Below are 18,869 nucleotides of genomic sequence, written 5' to 3'. Positions count from 1 at the left end.
CTGGACTATTTTTTTATTTTTTATTTCGACTGCGTCAGACCAACATGGCTACCTATCTGAATATAGAATGCTGTTTTAGGTGTTGTTTCTAAAAGTCTAGAACGGATTAATCCATTTTGTGTTACTTTCTATGGGAAAGTGTGCCTTAGTTTGGGAATGCTTTTGGTTTTGGAACAGACTTCCGGAACAGATGAAGTTTGAGAACCAAGGTACCACTGTACATGCAACATGTAGTTTGGCCTTTTCACAAGCAAAGGCATTTATAATTATATATAAAATCTTTATTATGGTCCAGAGACCCAACAAATTGTTACAAAGCAATGCACAATTCAGACAGCCTACCTCCAGGTTAAACAAGCATTTTGTTCAGACTTAAAGATAGGGATCATTGGTTCTTGAAACCACCGATAAAAACTTCGCCACTGCTAATGTTCTAGCGTTTGTCCGGTCTTCCAATAGGAACCTGACATAGTGAGCCTCTGATTTCCTGGGAAAGGTACCAGCAAGGGTAATATCAGTTCAGTTCTGACAGAGCGATTTATAATCAGAAAAGGCTTTGGCTGGCCTGTAAGCTGACTTGTAGATGTGCTGAAATTCATTTTAACTGGGTTTTTAAAAAATGTCTTAATTTTTCAAAATCTGGCATTATCGCTGCTTTAATCGCAACACGATATTTTGTTAATGCTGGTTCTAACGTATGTACGCGTCCGTTTGGCTCATAGCTGTCAACTTACAGATTTGAAAATAAGGGACCAGCAGCCTCGGAAATAAGGGATCAGCAGCCAAAATAAGGGATTTTGCTTAGATTATTCAGAAATCCAGCACTCATGGAGCCAGGCTGCTTTTGCTGCAGCTGACTGTGTGTTGCAGGGGGTTGTAGTAGATGATCCTAAGGGTCTACAACTCCCACCAAAGAAGAGTGGCAGACAAAACTGATGAATGACGTTGAGATGGCAAAGCTTACAGGCAGAATTAGAAACCAGGAAGAGGACCTCTTCAATAAAGAATGGGGAAAGGTTATAATTTAGTTGAAAAGCTATTGTAAAGAGTTACATACATTGGTAGGATTGACAGAACACTTGTAGTAAAAATTTGAACTATGGATGGACAAATGATTTATAAAAATAGAGTTATGAAAGGGATGCAGAGGGGGAAATCACTACATTAAGATGCTGCACTGGCTGGAGGGTATGCTAAGCAGCACGTCGGGGTTGCTGTCATCCTGGTGCGAGGAGTTCCATCGACCCTTCCCCGCCTGAGAGGGAGGGAGGGAGAGAGACTCTCGCCCACACCACCTGCGAGCCTGGCATGAGGCGGTTGCGGCACCGCAGCGGCCGCTGAAGCACTGTCCTTCTGTGTCCCTCCCCATCCCCTGCTCTTCCTCCTCCCTCAGGCCGCCTCCTCAGCCGCCACTGCTGCCTCCGGCTTCCCATGGCAGCGCGGTGGAAGTCTCCCAAGAGAGGGGCTGCCTGCCCGCCCGCTGCCACCTGTCACCTCAAGACGTGCCCCTGAGGGGGAAAAGGGAGAGCGGAGATGTGGCAGCTCGTGTGCGTGCTCTCTCAACGCGGAGGACCCCGAGCCTGCTTCCCTCCCTAGCCGGTCGAGCATGAAACCCGGGAAATTTAAGGGACATCATCAATAAGGGACAGCAGCGGGACACGGCACTGGGATAAGGGAGTTTCCCGCCAAATAAGGGACGGTTGACAGCTATGGTTTGGCTTGCTTGTTTTTCCCACGTTGAGCTGGGCTCTGAGACCACAACCTCCCTGCTCAGTACAGACAAGCTGGACCTGCAATCAGAAATGCCCTTTCTCCCCCTTGTGGTCCTACCTGTATCTCCGGGACGATGGGACCTCTCTCCGAGCAGGAGCTGGCGAAAGCCGTCAGAGGGGAAGGCGAGACCACAGGGTTGGGCCGGGCGAAGTTGCTCAGGTCGCAGCTGGGGATGTCGTTCTCTTCGTGCCTCATGACGATGGTCTCCATGACAAAGAAGCGGTCCCACGGCAGCCAGAGGGTGTGCTCCTGGGTGATGAAAGGCGCCCGCTCAAAGTGCAAGATGATGGAGATGCCGCCGTTGGTCACCAGGTCAAAGCTGTCAATGCAAACACAAGAACCAGGCGCTGCAGCTCAACCCTTCAGTGAGCTTCTCAGTTCCCGGGTCACACTGGAAAGTGACCACCGGACGGAACCTGAGAACCAGTCTAATTTAAGCAGTGTACACAAGAAGCGTTTTGTTATAGAATCAATGGAAACTACAGTGGTGCCTCACAAGACGAAAATAATTCGTTCCGCGAGTCTTTTCGTCTTGCGATGTTTTTCGTCTTGCGAAACACGGTCCGTCGCAACTGCGCCTCTTCAAGCGGCTTTAAGAAAAAAGCGCAACACGTTTTCGTCTTGCGAAGCAAGTCCATAGGGAAATTCGTCTAGCGAAGCAACGCAAAACCGAAAAACCCTTTTGTCTAGCGAGTTTTTCGTCTTGCGAGGCATTTGTCTTGCGGGGCACCACTGTACCATACTTTTCAGTGTATAAGACTAGGGTTTTTCTCTCTAAAAATTATGCTTAAAAGTGGGGGTAGTCTTATACATGGATAGTGCATAGTGAGGACAGTTGGCCTTGGTGAAGATTTGACATTTTTATCCCCCCAAAAGTTTTTGATTTGAGTTTCTACTGAAATGAGGCTGCATTTTAATGTTGTATTTTAATCTTGTTTTTAAGTTGTATTTTAATCAATTGTTTTTATACCTGGTGTTAGCCGCCCTGAGCCCGGTCTTGACTGGGGAAGACGGGGTATAAATAATAATAATAATAATAATAATAATAATAATAATAATAATAATAATAATTTGCTACTGCTGTCAGTGGGCATTGTGCATATTATTGGTTGCTGCATCAATGGGTGGTGTTGATTGGCTGCTGTTGAGACAATTAGGTGGGCAATTGGGAGCTTCTGCCAGTGATGGGACAGACAAGAGGTGGAATTTGCGGTGCATGAGCAGTTTTCAGCAATCCCAAAAAATTCAACAACTCTGGGCAGTCCTCTGCAAAATAGTGCATCTCCCCCCATATTCTTAAATTTGAGTCCCCCAAAATAGGGGGCGTCTTTTACATGGAAAAATATGGTAATTGTTATTTTTTGGTCTGCACACAATCCAGATCTATGGTGTTATGTACTGAAGTTCTCACCCTGGGCCAGCAGGGGGATACTGTAGATAGTTTTCACTCAGGTCCACCTATGCAAATAGGGGATTGAAAGTGACGTTCAGTGATTGGCGAGTTACAGAAAGTGGTTACTGTTGCGTTCTAGTGGAGCTCTATATAAGCAGGCTGGCTGAACCCTTCAGTTTAGTTCTGTTCTGGCCTGTGAATAAACAAGAGCTGTTTTGAAGAATCACTGTGTCGTCTAATATGTTCACCCACAACTTAACATATGGAGTATTCTTTGCCCCTGAACAGCACTTCCCGAGAAACCGGCTTCGTTCCGAAAAGAAACACTCATTGCAGATTGATTCTGCGTTCCCCCACAGTATGTCATCTTGACAACGAATGAAAGCAGACATAGGGGGTCCCAACAACGTATTCACACCTGCCCAGTGGTGCTGTGGGTGGGCATACACCTAGGCTGAAACCACCAAGATTGCTGGACGATATAAAGAAGACGCTATGGGAAAAAATATGAGATTTTCAGAGGTGAACATTCTCTTGAACTGTATGCCCATTGTATGGAAATTGACAACAGGACAGCGAAAATAGATTCCATCTGCCCTAATGGTGGCTGAGAGACTGATGCTGATGAACTGGAAGAACAGAGATAACGATTCTCCTTAATCAATGGCTTGACAACATGGCAACATTGGCAACTTATGAATGGACAGCTTATTGACACAAACTTTCTTTGGATGAATACAATGATACCTGGAATGAGCTTACGAAGAATATATTAGGTTATTGGCAATTATATGTGTTTTAGGATAATAAGAATATACATATGTACCTGTTTATTTAACTTACATGCAGAATTCATCATGGGAAAGGCTGGGCTGGATGAATCCCAAGCCGGAATTAAGATTGCCAGAAGAAATATCAACAATCTCAGATAAGCAGAGGACACAACCTTGATGGCAGAAAGTGAGGAGGAATTAAAGAACCTTTTAATGAGGGTGAAAGAGGAGAGGGCAAAATATGGCCTGAAGCTCAACATCAAAAAAACTAAGATCATGGCCACTGGTCCCATCACCTCCTGGCAAACAGAAGGGGAAGAAATGGAGGCAGTGAGAGATATTACTTGCTTGGGTTCCATGATTACTGAAGATGGTGACAGCAGCCGTGAAATTAAAAGACGCCTGCTTCTTGGGAGAAGCGATCACAAACCTAGACAGCATCTTAAAAAAGTAGAGACATCACCTTGCCGACAAAGGTCTGTATAGTTCAAGCTATGGTTTTCCCAGTAGTGATGTATGGAAGTGAGAGCTGGACCATCAAGAAGGCTGATCGCTGAAGAATTGATGCTTTTGAATTATGGTGCTGGAGGAGACTCTTGAGAGTCCCATGGACTGCAAGAAGATCAAACGCATCCATTCTGAAGGAAATCAGTCCTGAGTGCTCACTGGAAGGACAGATCCTGAAGCTGAGGCTCCAATACTTTGGCCACCTCATGAGAAGAGAAGACTCCCTGGAAAAGACCCTGATGCTGGGAAAGATGGAGGGCACAAGGAGAAGGAGACGACAGAGGACGAGATGGTTGGATAGTGTTCTCGAAGCTACCAGCATGAGTTTGACCAAACTGTGGGAGGCAGTGGAAGACAGGAGTGCCTGGCGTGCTCTGGTCCAGGGGGTCACGAAGAGGCGGACACGACTAAACAACAACATATTAATATGGTTATGTAAAACCATTTACCCCCTTTTTTCCAATCTCACTCACTTTTTTATATCTTTTCTCACTTGGTCTTTTTATAAATGAAATTATTCTAATAAAATATCAGTAAAAATAAAGATTGCAACCTCCACTTCTTTCTTTATGCACCTGGGGCAAGTGCAGGATAACCCATGAAGAGGACAATAAAATAACTACACCCATCCTCCGTTGACGGCAGTCTAGAATGCAAATAGTATAGTAAGGATAGGCCTAAACAGTTCCACATTGGGGGAAACCCACACTTTTGTGCTTTGAATGGGTTAGTGTGTACAGCCCTGGAGACAAAACCTGGAATCATCCCAAATGTGTGCTTTAGAGAGGACAGATTTTTTTTTTTGCCATGAAGTGATAATAAAATGCTTCCATTTTTAAAAACCTCTTTATTTATAGATATAAACGAAGTGAGATGTTTATTCTGCAATTCAAATAGAGACATCAAAAACTCTGGCCGTTCGCTTTTAAAAGCCTTCATTTGTTGCTTGCCAGCGAAATGAAGAGCATTTAAGTCTTGATGAGGGCATTTTTAACAGCTAGTTAGCATTTGGCAAAGCCTAGAAAGCAGCCTGGGGCTGAGTATGAAATGGGGGGGGGGAGACTACAAAAAGGACTGGGGTTGTTTTCCTTTTAAATACTAAAAATAAAAAGGAGTTCAACAAGCGGCTGGAAAAAGAAGGGTCGTTTATAAATGAAAACATCTCTTCTTTGCCTCACTGGCAAGGGGAGTTGCTAGGAACAGTGAACTCTAATGAGCTTTAGAACTGTGCTTCCTTTTGGCACAACCGTGAAACTGGGGGGGGGGGGGAAAGGGAAGGAATCGATCTCAAGCAGGCGAGGAAAACACAGAGGCGACATTGTTGTTGCTGGAGATGCAGCTACTCATCAGCTCCTGCCTTCGCCTTGAAGTTACCTTGATGAGGCCAAGAAGCGATGAAGGAAAGAGAAAGAGAGATAAGACCCAAGCCAGCGGAATCAAAACGAAAACCGGCAGCAAAACTCGCCTCCTATCAAGAAGCATCAAAGTGTTCTCTCTGACAAGGGCCACCGATGATGCCCTGGCCTTTACGAAAGCTCTTTCAGAAGCGTGTGGTCTGCAGTCCTACCTAGTCAATGGCTCAAAGCGAGAATTTTGTTGTTGAAAAAAGAAGAGCGGGTTTTACAGCTTGGGCCTGCAAACTTTTCCACTGAGGTGGAAATGCACACAGCCTTAGCTCTCCCCAGTGCCCTTGGAATGCCCCGCTCCTATATTCTCCTGGCATGGCTAGGACTCAGCCACAGCACTGGAAAACAGCCGCAACTCCACTGAGGTTTCCAATGTTTCAATGCAACATGCACCTGAGATGCTTAGAGGATGCTGGTTCCCTGTAGCTTCATTTCTCACAGTGAGGGAACCGCCAGAAGGCCCTCGGCACTGGACCTCAGTGTCCGGGTAGAACGATGGGGGTGGAGACGCTCCTTCAGGTCTACTGAGCCAAGGCCGTTTAGGGCTTTCAAGGTCAGCACCAACACTTTGAATTATGCCCGGAAATGTACTGAGAGCCAATGCAGGTATTTCAGGACCAGTGTCATATGGTCTTACAGCCGCTTCCAGTCACCAGTCTAGCTGCCGCTTTCTGGATTAGTTGTAGTTTCCAGGTCACCTTCAAAGGTAGTATCGGGAGTAGCAGCTTTCCTTAGAAGTTGGAAGGTTCTAACTTCCCCACCTAATTCACAGCCTGCTTATTTATTACTGCCAGTCCACACCCAGCAAGGAACGAAAGGAATCTGCAAGACAAGCTGAGTGGCTTGGGAAACCCAGCCAGATGGGCAGGGTATAAATAAATAAATAAATAAATAAATAAATAAATAAATAAATAAATAATAATAATAATTCTTCACCCCACTCTGGAAGAATGGCAAACGCAATTAATAGACTATATGGAGATGGTGGAAATGACTGGCAGAATCCGAGACCAGGGAGAAGAGTTGGTGGAAGAAGATTGGAGGAAATTTAAAACTTATTTACAGAAACACTGCAAAATTTTTGAATGCTGATGATGTTGAAATGAATTGAAGGGGTTCTAGCAACAAGGTAAAATGTAAGATGGGATTGATAATAGATAAACTAATTGGATATGAATTTGCTGAACCAATTTTTTAAAAAAGGGATACAAAAAAGGGAGGCGTGAGGAAGTCAGGAAAATAAGTTAACTAAAGATGAGAAATTAAAAAAGAGGGAGTTTTCTTTTTCTTTTTTCTATGTGTTTCTTTTTCTTTTTTTCTTTTCTTTTTTGTGTTTAATGTTTGTATTTTTGTAACTTTGTATTTTTCTGTTTTTGTATTTTCTGAATTTCCTCACTGATAAAACTTAATAAAATATTTAATAATAATAATAATAATAATAATAATAATAATAATAATAATAATAATAATAATAATTCACAGCCAAGCCTCTGCTTTGAAGCCAGCCTTGCATTTCACACAACGAAAAGGCAGAAAGGGGCTCACATACGTACCTGCCATCCTGCCTGCTGATAGTGTAGCCGAAAAGAGGGTTGTTGACAAAGCTGATATTCACGCCAACGAGTGGGGTCCCGTCCGATGTCATCACCTGCCCACGAATCACACAAGGGTGGCTGCAGGGAGAAGAGAAAGCGCCACAAGCTTAATTTTTAATCCTGTCCTCTGCTGTATGTTGAAGGAAAACCATATGAAAATGATGTACCGTTGGTACCTAACTCCTACTAAATTAGCAAAAATGTATAGAAGAGCTACAAATATTTGTTGGAAGTGTAAAGAAAAAGGAGGCACATTCTGCCACATGTGGTGGGCGTGCAAGATAACAAAAGCATATTGGGAAATGATTCATAATGAGTTGAAAAAAATGTTTAAAGTAACTTTTGTGAAAAAAATCCAGAAGCCTTTTTATTAGATATTTTAGGTCCAGAAATAACGAAGGAGCAGAAAAGACCGTTTATGTACACAACGACAGCTGCTAGGATACTTCTAGCCCAGAGATGGAAGGAAGACAACGTCCCTACCAGAGAACAATGGTTAATAATGATGATGGACTATGCAGAAATGGCAAAAATGACTGGGAAGATCAGACAATAAATTTAATAAAAAATGGGAAAAATTTATAACTTATTTAGAAGAACACTGTAAACGATAAAAAACACTGACAGGATTTTAACAACACTATGGTAACAATTGACTATTAAGGAAAAATGGAGAACATTGTATGATGCAGTTGAAAAAGAATAACTATGGAACCCATGGAGGCGTGGAGGAAAGTCTGGGATTCAGAGAATCCTATTTGTATATGATCTATATACGAATGCAAATGTTCAATGTAGAGCTGGATAAAAATATTTTTAAACATTTTTTTCTTAATTCTGTCCTCCCAGTGGCCGCCCCTGGAGGCTTTCAACAATTTGAAATTTCGTGGTACAATAAAAAAATAGACATGTATTAAAACTGCAAAGAACTTGACAATAAAAAAATATTATATGTGTGTAATACGGTACATTTGGAAATAGAACTTACACCAAACCTTCGAAGTCTTACGAATTTGCACTAAATCTTCAGTACAAAGCCCCAGTTTATGCAGTCGGCTCTGTGCTTTTGCTACTGCAACCTCTGTTTGCGTATGGGTGTGTGGCGAAGGATGCATCTTATGAATCCTCCCGAGACAGACAGATGCTAACAAGTGATGCATGGAAGATACCAAACAATTGCTGGCAGATTTCTAGGGATCTCTGCATATTCGCTGGAAGCAAAGCTTGTCCTGTAAGGCGCAAGGCCCTTTGCACCCTTAAGACACAGAACTGAAAGCTGCTGAGGTGTTGCCTAGCCCTAGCTCTGGTGCCGTTTCTGGGAGAGCAATGGGGTACTACTTCCTGCCACGTGATGGTGGCTGTGCCCACTGTTGGAGGCTGTGCACCTCTGTATGGAAGCTGCTGGGAATTGCAGATGTGGAGAGCGCTGTGGCACTCAGATCCTGCTCACCTGCTTCCTGTTATGGCCACATGGTTGGCCACTGTGACAACGGGATGCTTGGTTACATGAGCTTTTAGCTTAATCCAGAAGAGCTCTTCCAGCAGAGAACACTAGGGAGAAATACTCAAATTTTCTCTGAACTAAAAGGGGTGGCAGGAGCAGGGAATAGTCCTTCCTTCCTTCCTTCCTTCCTTCCTTCCTTCCTTCCTTCCTTCCTTCCTTCCTTCCTTCTCAGATTGGCTTGTTGAGCTGAGGGATTCTTGATGTGAGAAGGGATGATCTCCGAGAAATCTGGTAACCATGCTTCTTCAGTCTCAACTGGGCATTACTCTATTTTTCCCCACTTGCTCCCTAGTCTCTGCATTTAGAACTGCTTTGATTTCCCCATTGCAGATCTGTTAGCAGCTGATTAAAGCTTGATCTCTGCTACTGGTTATTCCTAAAACATCTAATCTCGCTCAGACCAGTTCTCCTCCTCTGAAGAAAAGCCTCTCTCTGATCTTGTTCTCTCCCCATCTGAGTTGCAGCCTAGAGGATGGCAGCCTTGCTGTTGGCTTTTCATCTCATCTGCCTCTTTTATCTCAGGCCCCATCTGCACACAATACATTTTAAGGGACGACAGATCACTTTAAACCATTGTCGCTTCCCCCAGAGAATTCTGGGAACTGTAGTTTGTTAGAGAGTCCTCTGCTCTCCTCTAGTAAGAGGCATCGATTGTTAAAACACTCTGGGAATTGTAGATGTGGGAGGGGAATAGGGCTCTCAACAACTCTCAGCATCCTTATTGACCTACAGTTCCCAGAATTATTTGGGGAGATGCCATGACTGTTTATAAAGTGGTCTGATACCCCTTGTGTGGTTGCAGAAGGGGCCTCAGATTCAACCACACATTTATCCTCCTTCTACCGCAAGCCAGCTATTTTTCATCATCTGCATGTCTTAAGTTTGTTTGCTGTTCAAGTAACTAATACAGTAGAAGATTGATTTACATGACTGGATGTGAGTTTAGCTGGAGGGATACACACTCAGCCTAATAATAATAATATGTGTTGAAGTCAGAATAAAACCATAACTTGAGGCACTTTCGGAGACACACTGGCTTATGGAGCTGGCGTGAGAAATAAGGTAAGAGGCTGCTGAGTTTGGGGTATTTCCACACAAAGACATATATGAAGGCTTTGAGGTTTTTGAACCTCTGGGAAGACTATTCCCAGCTGAGGCTTGGCTGGTGGCAGAACCTTGAGGTGATAGTGAGAGTAGCACTGTTCCAGTCCCAAGGTGGAGGAACACATTATAAACTCCCTGCACCAGCACAGAATCACAGATTTGTAGAGCTGGAAGGGATCCCGTGGGTTGTCTAGTCCAGGGATCAGCAAACTTTTTCAGCAGGGGGACGGTCCACTGTCCCTCAGACCTTGTGGGGGGCCAGACTATATTTTTTGGGGGAAATGGAACAAATTCCTATGCCCCACAAATAACCCAGAGATGCATTTTAAATAAAAGCACACATTCTACTCATGTAAAAACACCAGGCAGGCCCCACAAATAACCCAGAGATGCATTTTAAATAAAAGGGCACATTCTACTCATGTAAAAACATGCTGATTCCCAGACCGTCCACGGGCCGGCTGCACTTGGCTGAAGGGAGCCCAAGGAAGGATGGGTGGGTGAAAAATGAAGAAGAGGTTTAAGTTCTACACTTTGCCTGATAAGATTTCTCCCCCCCTTTTTTTCTATTTCCCCCAAGTGATAAAAGTTACCCCATTTGGGAAAAGCAATTAACGCCGTGCCTTGTCAGCACCTGGCCTCTACTGGGTCAACACGTCCTTTCTGGAGGCGAGACTGCCTCTCCCACAATGCACCGAGCCCCACAGGAACATGGTTAATGCTAATTTAGTCAGTCGTTTCCTTCAGAAGACCTTGGTCTAAATGCAATTACACTGCAAACAAGCTAACTGGTACTGCAAAAGACCCTCTCCCTCTCTGTGCTCTGCCCAGGGAAGTCTCTCGATGTATGTACATAAAATTACCTCTCCTGTTAATAGGAGGAGATCTCTTTCAATCAGTCTTGCCTTGCCAATATGGAATGCATATTGGGTAATTTAGCAACACTTATTTCCACCCCCCCCCAATAGCCGAAGCCTCAGCGATCCGATGAATTATTAACATATTTCCTCTTATGAATTTGCTTGCCTTTTAAAGTTATTTTGGAAATTGTTTTGATGCTCTCTTTTCACTGAAAACAGCTATTTAGTCAGCATTTTTAATTAGTCCTTCCCAAAGGGGCCTTCTCCACTTGTTTTTTTTTTGTTTTGTTTAAATGACCTTTTGGGGTTTCTTAATATTTTGGGAATGATAATTCATCACTGGATTTCAAGAAAGCAGATGGCAATTTAGGCATGCAGTAATTTCAGCCTGTCATATTATTAAGTAATGCATAATTCACCGGGAGATTAAAGTTAATGTTTCTGTTTTCCTTTAGGTGCAATGGGAAAGTTCTACTCAGAGCAAAGGCAGTGCTGGGGTTCATGGTCTATACACAGCCAAGGAAATAAAGCGTACTGCATTCTGCAACATGTCTCATGCAATCACTCCTAAACATTAATTCACCTTGTTGTCTAGGAAATAACAGAAAGACAAGAAGGGAAAAGTCCCTGAAGTGACACTCAATCCCATAAGCACCACACTTTCCCTTTTCCTGTGAAAGGGTTGCCCATGTTTAAATGCAAGTGTAATATGTAAAATGCTATATAAACACCAGCAACTGGGAAACACTGGCCTGCGAGCGCTGCAATTGGAGAACAGCCTTTACCAAAGGTGTCATGGGCTTTGAAGACGGTTGAACTCATGGCGAAAAGGAGAAGTGTGCTAAGAGGAAGGCACGCTTGGCAAACCCTCACTGTGATCAACTCCCGCCAAGGAACCTATGTCCCCACTGTGGAAGGACGTGTGGCTCCAGAATTGGGCTCCACAGTCACTTAAGGACTCACTGTTTCCTAAAATTATGAATAAACATACAAATTGATCTTGCCATCCAAGAGTCTTCCTTTCCTCCTTGTCTGGTTGTTTTTATTTATTTGAGTGGTTTTCTCTTACATTTTATCTGGGGTGCGGGTGGGGCTGTGGTCTAACCCACTGAGTCTCTTGGCCTTGCCGATCCCAGGTTGGTGGTTCGAATGCCTGCAACAGGGTGAGCTCCTGTTGCTCTGTCCCAGCTCCTGCCAACCTAGCAGTTCGAAAGCACGCCAGTGCAAGTAGATAAATAGGTACTGCTGCAGCGGGAAGGTAAACGGTGTTTCCGTGCGCTCTGGTTTCCGTCATGGTGTTTTGTTGCGCCAGAAGTGGTTTAGTCATGCTGGCCACATGACCCACATGACACCAGCTCCCTCGGCCTGAAAGCGAGATGAGCACTGCAACCCCATAGTCATCTTTGACAGGACTTAACCGTCCAGGGGTCCTTTACCTTTTACCTTTTATATCCTGACTGTCTGTATAGTTAAAGCTATGGTTTCCCCAGTAATGATGTGTGGAAGTGAGAGCTGGACCATCAAGAAGGCTGATCGCCAAAGAATTGATGCTTTTGAATTATGGTGCTGGAGGAGACTCTGGAGAGTCCCATGGTCTGCAAGAAGATCAAACCCCTCCATTCTGAAGGAAATCAGCCCTGAGTGCTCATTGGAAGGACAGATCCTGAAGCTGAGGCTCCAATACTTTGGCCACCTCATGAGAAGAGAAGACTTCCTGGAAAAGACCCTGATGCTGGGAAAGATGGGGGGGCACAAGGAGAAGGGGACGACAGAGGACGAGATGGTTGGACAGTGTTCTCGAAGCTACCAGCATGAGTTTGACGAAACTGCGGGAGGCAGTGGAAGTCAGGAGTGCCTGGCGTGCTCTGGTCCATGGGGTCCCGAAGAGTTGACCACGACTAAACAACTAAACAACAACAACAGCATCCTGATTGTATTCTGTCAAGAAAACCAAGGTGGTGTGTTATGTGACTGGTCAAGACATGGACCAGACCCAAAGCTTGAGTGAAGTGCTGGACTCATAATGCCTTCAGGCCATACTGATGTTGTCTATGGGCCATGATGCTTATGCTCTGCATCCCTGGCCGGAGGTGTTTTGCTGGAAAGCCCAGGGGAAGAGGGTCCTCCTTGTGGGTTTGCTGCATGCCTTTGGGTGGCCACTGCGAGGACAGGTACGTAGCTTGGGGGTACTCCAGGATCCTCTGCTGTCGCTTGAGGCTCAAGTGGACTTGGGGGCTCTGAGTGCCTTCCATCAGCTTAAGCTGGTACCCCATCTGGACAGGGATAGCCTAACTTTTTGTCTTTGCTCTGGTAACCTCTAGGTTGGATTACTGCAATGCGTTCTCCATAGGGCTGCATCTGAAGATGGTTCGGAAACTTCAGCTGCTGTAGAATTTGGCAGCCACGTTACTCACTGGGAGAAGACAGTTACACCAATCCTGGCCTGACTTGCTGCCAATTAGTTTCTGGGCCCAATCCAAAGTGCTGGTTCCCACCTATAAAGCCTTAAACGGCTCAGGACTGCAATACCTCAAGGACTGCCTCTCTTCATATGAACCTGAGATCATCCTCTGTGGCCCTTCTTTGTGTGCCTCTTCCACAAGAGACCCGGAGGTTGGCAACACGAGAACGGGGCCTTTTCTGCAGGGGCTCCCCATTTGCGGGTAGTGGTTAAGTGTGGTAGTCTCGTAATCTGGTGGACTGGGTTCAATTCCCTGTTCCACCACATGCAGCTGCTGGGTGACCTTGGGCCAGTCACACTTCTTTGAAGTCTCTCAGCCCCACTCACCTCATAGAGTGTTTGTTGTGGGGGAGGAAGGGAAAGGAGAATGTTAGCCGCTTTGAGACTCCTTAGGGTAGTGATAAAGCAGGATATCAAATCTAAACTCCTCCTCCTCCTCCTCCTCCTCTTCTTCCCCCAGGGAGGCTCACCTAGCACCTTCATTGCACACCTTTAGATGCCAGGCAAAAACGTTCCTCTTCAACCAAGCCTTTAGCTGATTAACATTCAATGCCCTTTTAAAATGTGCTTGTGGGAAAGAGCAGGGATATTGTTTTGCAGTTTTGTTTTACTGATTTACTTGTATTTATGGGACGCGGGTGGCGCTGTGGGTTAAACCACAGAGCCTAGAACTTGCCGATTAGAAGGTTGGCGGTTCAAATGCCCGCAACGGGGTGAGCGCCCGTTGCTCGGTCCCAGCTCCTGCCAACCTAGCAGTTCGAAAACACATCAAAGTGCAAGTAGATAAATAGGTACCGCTCCAGCGGGAAGGTAAACGGTGTTTCCGTGCACTGCTCTGGTTCGCCAGAAGCAGCTTAGTCATGCTGGCCACATGACCCGGAAGCTGTACGCCGGCTCCCTCAGCCAATAAAGCGAGATGAGCACCGCAACCCCAGAGTTGGCCACGACTGGACCTAATGGTCAGGGGTCCCTTTACCTTTACCTATCAAGTATTTTATTCTGTGAACTGCCCTGGATCTTATGATGAAGGGCAGTAAATGAATGAATGAATGAATGAATGAATGAATGAATGAATGAATGCTGGACCAGACGAGACACTGGCCTGATCCTGAATTAGCCTCATGGTCGTACATACCCAGTTATAACAGGTTTAGGTGTGAGCTCCAGTTGCTCGATCCAACTGCTGCTCATAATTGGCACCATTCTTGACTGCGCCACTGGCAGAAATTAACTCCACCGTTGGCTCACAGCTGCTTAAAAGCATTATAACTACAGGAGCGGAGGGAGAAAGGTATACGCGCACAAGGCCTAAATAGTTTTCAAGAGTTTGTTTCGGTGTTTGTTTGCTCCCCCTTCCCAAGTGTTAAATAAGAATTTAAAAGACATTACAGGAGATTGCTGGCAAGGGAAGCCGGAAATGCAAAAAGTAGCCATCCAGAAATGCTTATTACGCCACCTGTGTACGTCTGCAAGGGAGTTCTTAGAAGGAGCTGGCAGTCGGGAGACAAAACAAGCAATTAAGCTCAGTAGAGAAGCCCGGCAACAAACACAGCGCCAGGCAGCGACTGTCAGGCTGAGTGTGGGGACCGCAAGCCTCGGCGCAAGACCCAGAAGCTGCCTTAGGGTTTCATCAAGTGACATTGACAGGTGACAGGTCCCAGGCAGCCATTTGCTGAGGAAGTGCAAGATGGAGGAAAAGAAGAAGAGTGACAAAATGTGTAACCAAACTGGAATTAAAAATGACAACAGCACGGGTATTTTGCAAAAAACAAACAACACCAGGATCATTCTACTACCACGATTTGCAATATGGATCAACCTTTACTCTGAGGGGACGCAGGTAGTGCTGTGGGTTAAACCACAGAGCCTAGGGCTTGCCGATCAGAAGGTCGGAGGTTCGAATCCCCATGACGGGGTGAGCTCCCCTTGCTCGGTCCCTGCTCTTGCCAACCTAGCAGTTTGAAAGCACGTCAAAGTGCAAGTAGATAAATAGGTACCGCTCCAGCAGGAAGGTAAACGGCATTTCTGTGCACTGCTCTGGCTCACCAGAAGCAGCTTAGTCATGCTGGCCACATGACCCGGAAGCTGTACGCCAGCTCCCTCGGCCAAGAAAACAAGATGAGTGCCGCAACCCCAGAGTCGGTCACGACTGGACCTAATGGTCAGGGGTCCCTTTACCTTACCCTGAGACTGGCTCTGGAGACCTTGCCTCTTGATTCAACGTTCAGGTTGCTTAGATTGGTGGGCACCAGACCAGGGGTCCTGATCCATGGTGATGCCACCACCAAGGCAAGGTGATGTCCAAGCAAGGTGGAGATAAGTAGGCCAGGGAACAGATGGAAGATGAGGTTAGAACTGTGGATGAGGAGCAAGGTATCAGTTCAGGACCATGGCCAGCGCCTTCAACAATATCATGGAGCTGTTGGAAGAGCCTTAGGTCGTTGAGATGGAAGCCAATTCCAGCCTTTTTCTAGGCAGTGGGGTTTCAGATTGTGGGGATTGCTTTGGAATAAGCTCCCCAGATCTCTCCATATCCTTCATGGAGCTTGTGGTCCAGTCACTGGTGTCCAGTGGCAGAGATGTCTCAGGGTTCAGGGCATGGGATGTAGGCTCTAGCAGTTTCCCATGAGAAGGACTGGCCAGGTGATTCATCTCCTCTCCATTTGAAGATTTCTGGTCCAGAGCCATGACAACAGGGTCTTTTTATTGGTTGCCCCTAGTTTGTAATAATCCCTCGCAAAGGATTGGTCCTGTCTGCAGCAACCTTCAAGAAGCTGTGATGATTTTATCAGTTGTTCCCTTGGGCTTTTGCCCAAGATTACGCTATCAAGGTCATTGGGCTTGTTTTATTTTAGATCACAGGGTTTAGACTGTTGGTTATTGGATTCCAGAATTATATTTATGCCGAGTTGACAAACGTTTTAAGCGATACCCAATTTGCATTCACTGCTCACTGGCTTTCTGACATTTTGTTAGCAATTTGTTTTTAATTACACTATATCATTGCAGCTTGTAAGTTGCCCAGAGAGAATATTTGTTCTGAAAGGAGGCACAAAAAACCTTTGAACGAATTAACGAACAACCTGGAGAAGATTGGAGGTGTGCAAAAAAAGGGATAACTCTCTCACGCTGGCCCTGGCTTTCTTCGGAGGCTCAATCAAGAATTAAGAGCTGATCAGATTGTGGGCCCTTTGTCAATCTTGGGGTGTCAGCAAACGCCCGACCCCATGACCCTCTGGAATTAGCATTGACAGCAGAAGTGATGGAGACAGGGAGGAGTTAGGAGAGCAGCTACCACTTTCACAAATGATGGGAGTTATCACTCTTCCACCGGCTACAGCCGACTGTCACAAATCCCAAATCTCTCCTTCTTGTCTTAGTAACGGTGGGGCTTTTGACAACTGAAGGAAGAACGCAGATCAAGGAGACGGAAGGGTGCTATTTTTGATACTTTCCCCACCACCTCAAGAGACTGCCAGTGATTAAGGAAGTTTCAACACAGGGAAGAGAAAGAAATGGACAGGTGCTGCTGGCTGGCTGTCAATCAGACCGACAGGCAAGGGAGGCATTTTCCCCTACTCTCTCTCTCTCTCTCTCTCTCTCTCTCGCTTCTACAGTGCTGCAATACTGCCTGTTTTATAACTATTGGTCAGAACTGTTCTATGAAACCAGGAATAGTTGCAAAACAAAATAAAGTGGTAAAACTTAAATGTCCCAGCAAACACAGTGGGTTTGGATTAACCTAGCTTTCCCCAGGAGCTGGGTTTTATTTATTTATTTCATTTCACAAAACAACAACAACAACAACAACAACAACAACAATTTATTTATACCCCGCCCATCTGGCTGGGTTTCCCCAGCCACTCTGGGCGGCTTCCAACAGAATATTAAAATACAATAGTCTATTAAACATTAAAAGCTTCCCTAAACAGGGCTGCCTTCATGTGTCTTCTAAAAGTCTGGTAGTTGTTTTTCTCTTTGACATCTGGTAGGATGGCGTTCCACAGGGCGGGTGCCACTACCGAGAAGGTCCTCTGCCTGTAACTTGGCTTCTAGCAGTGAGGGAACCGCCAGAAGGCCCTCGGAGTTGGGCCTCAGTGTCTGGGCTGAACGATGGGGGTGGAGACGCTTCTTCAGGTTTAGGGCTTTCAAGGTCAACACCAACACTTTGAATTGTGCTCAGAAACGTACTGGGAGCCAATGTAGGCCTTTCAAGACCGGTGTTATGTGGTCTTGGCGGCCGCTCCCAGTCACCAGTTTAGCTGCCGCATTCTGGATTAGTTGTAGTTTCCGGGTCACCTTCAAAGGTAGCGCCACATAGCGCTTGATTGGTAAAAAACCACAAAACTCACACACCCTCCAAAGCAGCCTGCAAAACAATAAAACACGGGAGGGGGGGGAGGGAATTGCAGCAATACTTGTTAAAGTTAAAATACTAAAACAGCCTGTGAAAGAGGAGACCAAGAGGAGAGATGATATCCATCTTCAAATAGCTCAAGGGCTATCACGTGGAAGATGGGGCAAGCTTGTTTTCTTCTGCTTTGGAGGGTGGGACTCGAACTCATGGCTTCAAGCTACAAGAAAGCAGATTCCGACTCAACATCAGGGAGAGCTTTCTGACATTAAGAGCTCTTAGACCATGGAAAGGAAGGTTGTGGGCGTTCCTTCCTTGGAGGTTTTTAAGCAGAGGTTGGATGGCCATCTGTCATGGATGCTATAGCTGAGATCCCTGCATTGCAGGGGGTTGGACTAGATGACCCTTGGGGTCCCTTGCAACTCTACAATTCCGTGATTCTATGGTTCTCGGTTAAAATTCACGCCAACTTCCTAAGCACTTGGGTAGGCTTCTCTAAACACAAATGTTTTAGCAAGTGCCAAAAAGAATACAGTGAAGGCGCTTGCTTGATGTCAATAGGAAGGGAGTTCCAAAGTGTAGGACCTGCCGCATGAAATGATTGAGTTCTTACAAACAGGTATTATGTGGCACTTGTGGAAATGCCAGTTCTGCAGAAGGAAGTGGTTGAATGGGCACATTTTGGGCAATGTGATCTCATATGTAAGCTGGTCCTATATAAGGGGTTATATATTAATAGTATATGAGTACCTTGGCCCAGTAATCTTATTATGACTATAAAATCAGATTCTAATTTTAGGTTGCATGCAGTTCCTTGGGACCAGGAGCTCATTCGTCCTTTGTTGTTTAGTTGTTTAGTCGTGTCCGACTCTTCGTGACCCCATGGACCAGAGCACGCCAGGCACTCCTGTCTTCCACTGCCTCCCGCAGTTTGGTCAGACTCATGTTTGTAGCTTCGAGAACACTGTCCAACCATCTCGTCCTCTGTCGTCCCCTTCTCCTTGTGCCCTCCATCTTTCCCAACATCAGGGGCTTTTCCAGGGAGTCTTCTCTTCTCATGAGGTGGCCAAAGTATTGGAGTCTCAGCTTCAGGATCTGTCCTTCCAGTGAGCACTCAGGGCTGATTTCCTTCAGAATGG

General features: G+C 45.5%; 1 protein-coding gene across 11 annotated transcripts in view; it reads right to left on the bottom strand.

Annotated features, from left to right (window-relative positions):
* The window catches only part of TENM4 (teneurin transmembrane protein 4), a 1,513,375-nt gene that overhangs the window by 65,028 nt on the left and 1,429,478 nt on the right, over positions 1 to 18,869 (bottom strand). For all 11 annotated transcript variants that reach the window (XM_081197251.1, XM_081197258.1, XM_081197259.1 and 8 more), the window contains 2 exons: positions 7,406 to 7,525; positions 1,831 to 2,092 (listed from right to left, as the gene is read on the bottom strand). In XM_081197251.1, coding sequence (XP_081053377.1) covers positions 1,831 to 2,092; positions 7,406 to 7,525 — 382 coding nt within the window. The remainder of the gene's footprint in view (positions 1 to 1,830; positions 2,093 to 7,405; positions 7,526 to 18,869) is intronic.

This window comes from Podarcis bocagei, assembly GCF_964188305.1.
Source record: "Podarcis bocagei genome assembly, chromosome: 6".
Taxonomy (NCBI): Eukaryota; Metazoa; Chordata; class Lepidosauria; order Squamata; family Lacertidae; genus Podarcis; species Podarcis bocagei.
This window is presented reverse-complemented; position numbering and strand designations above follow the sequence as displayed.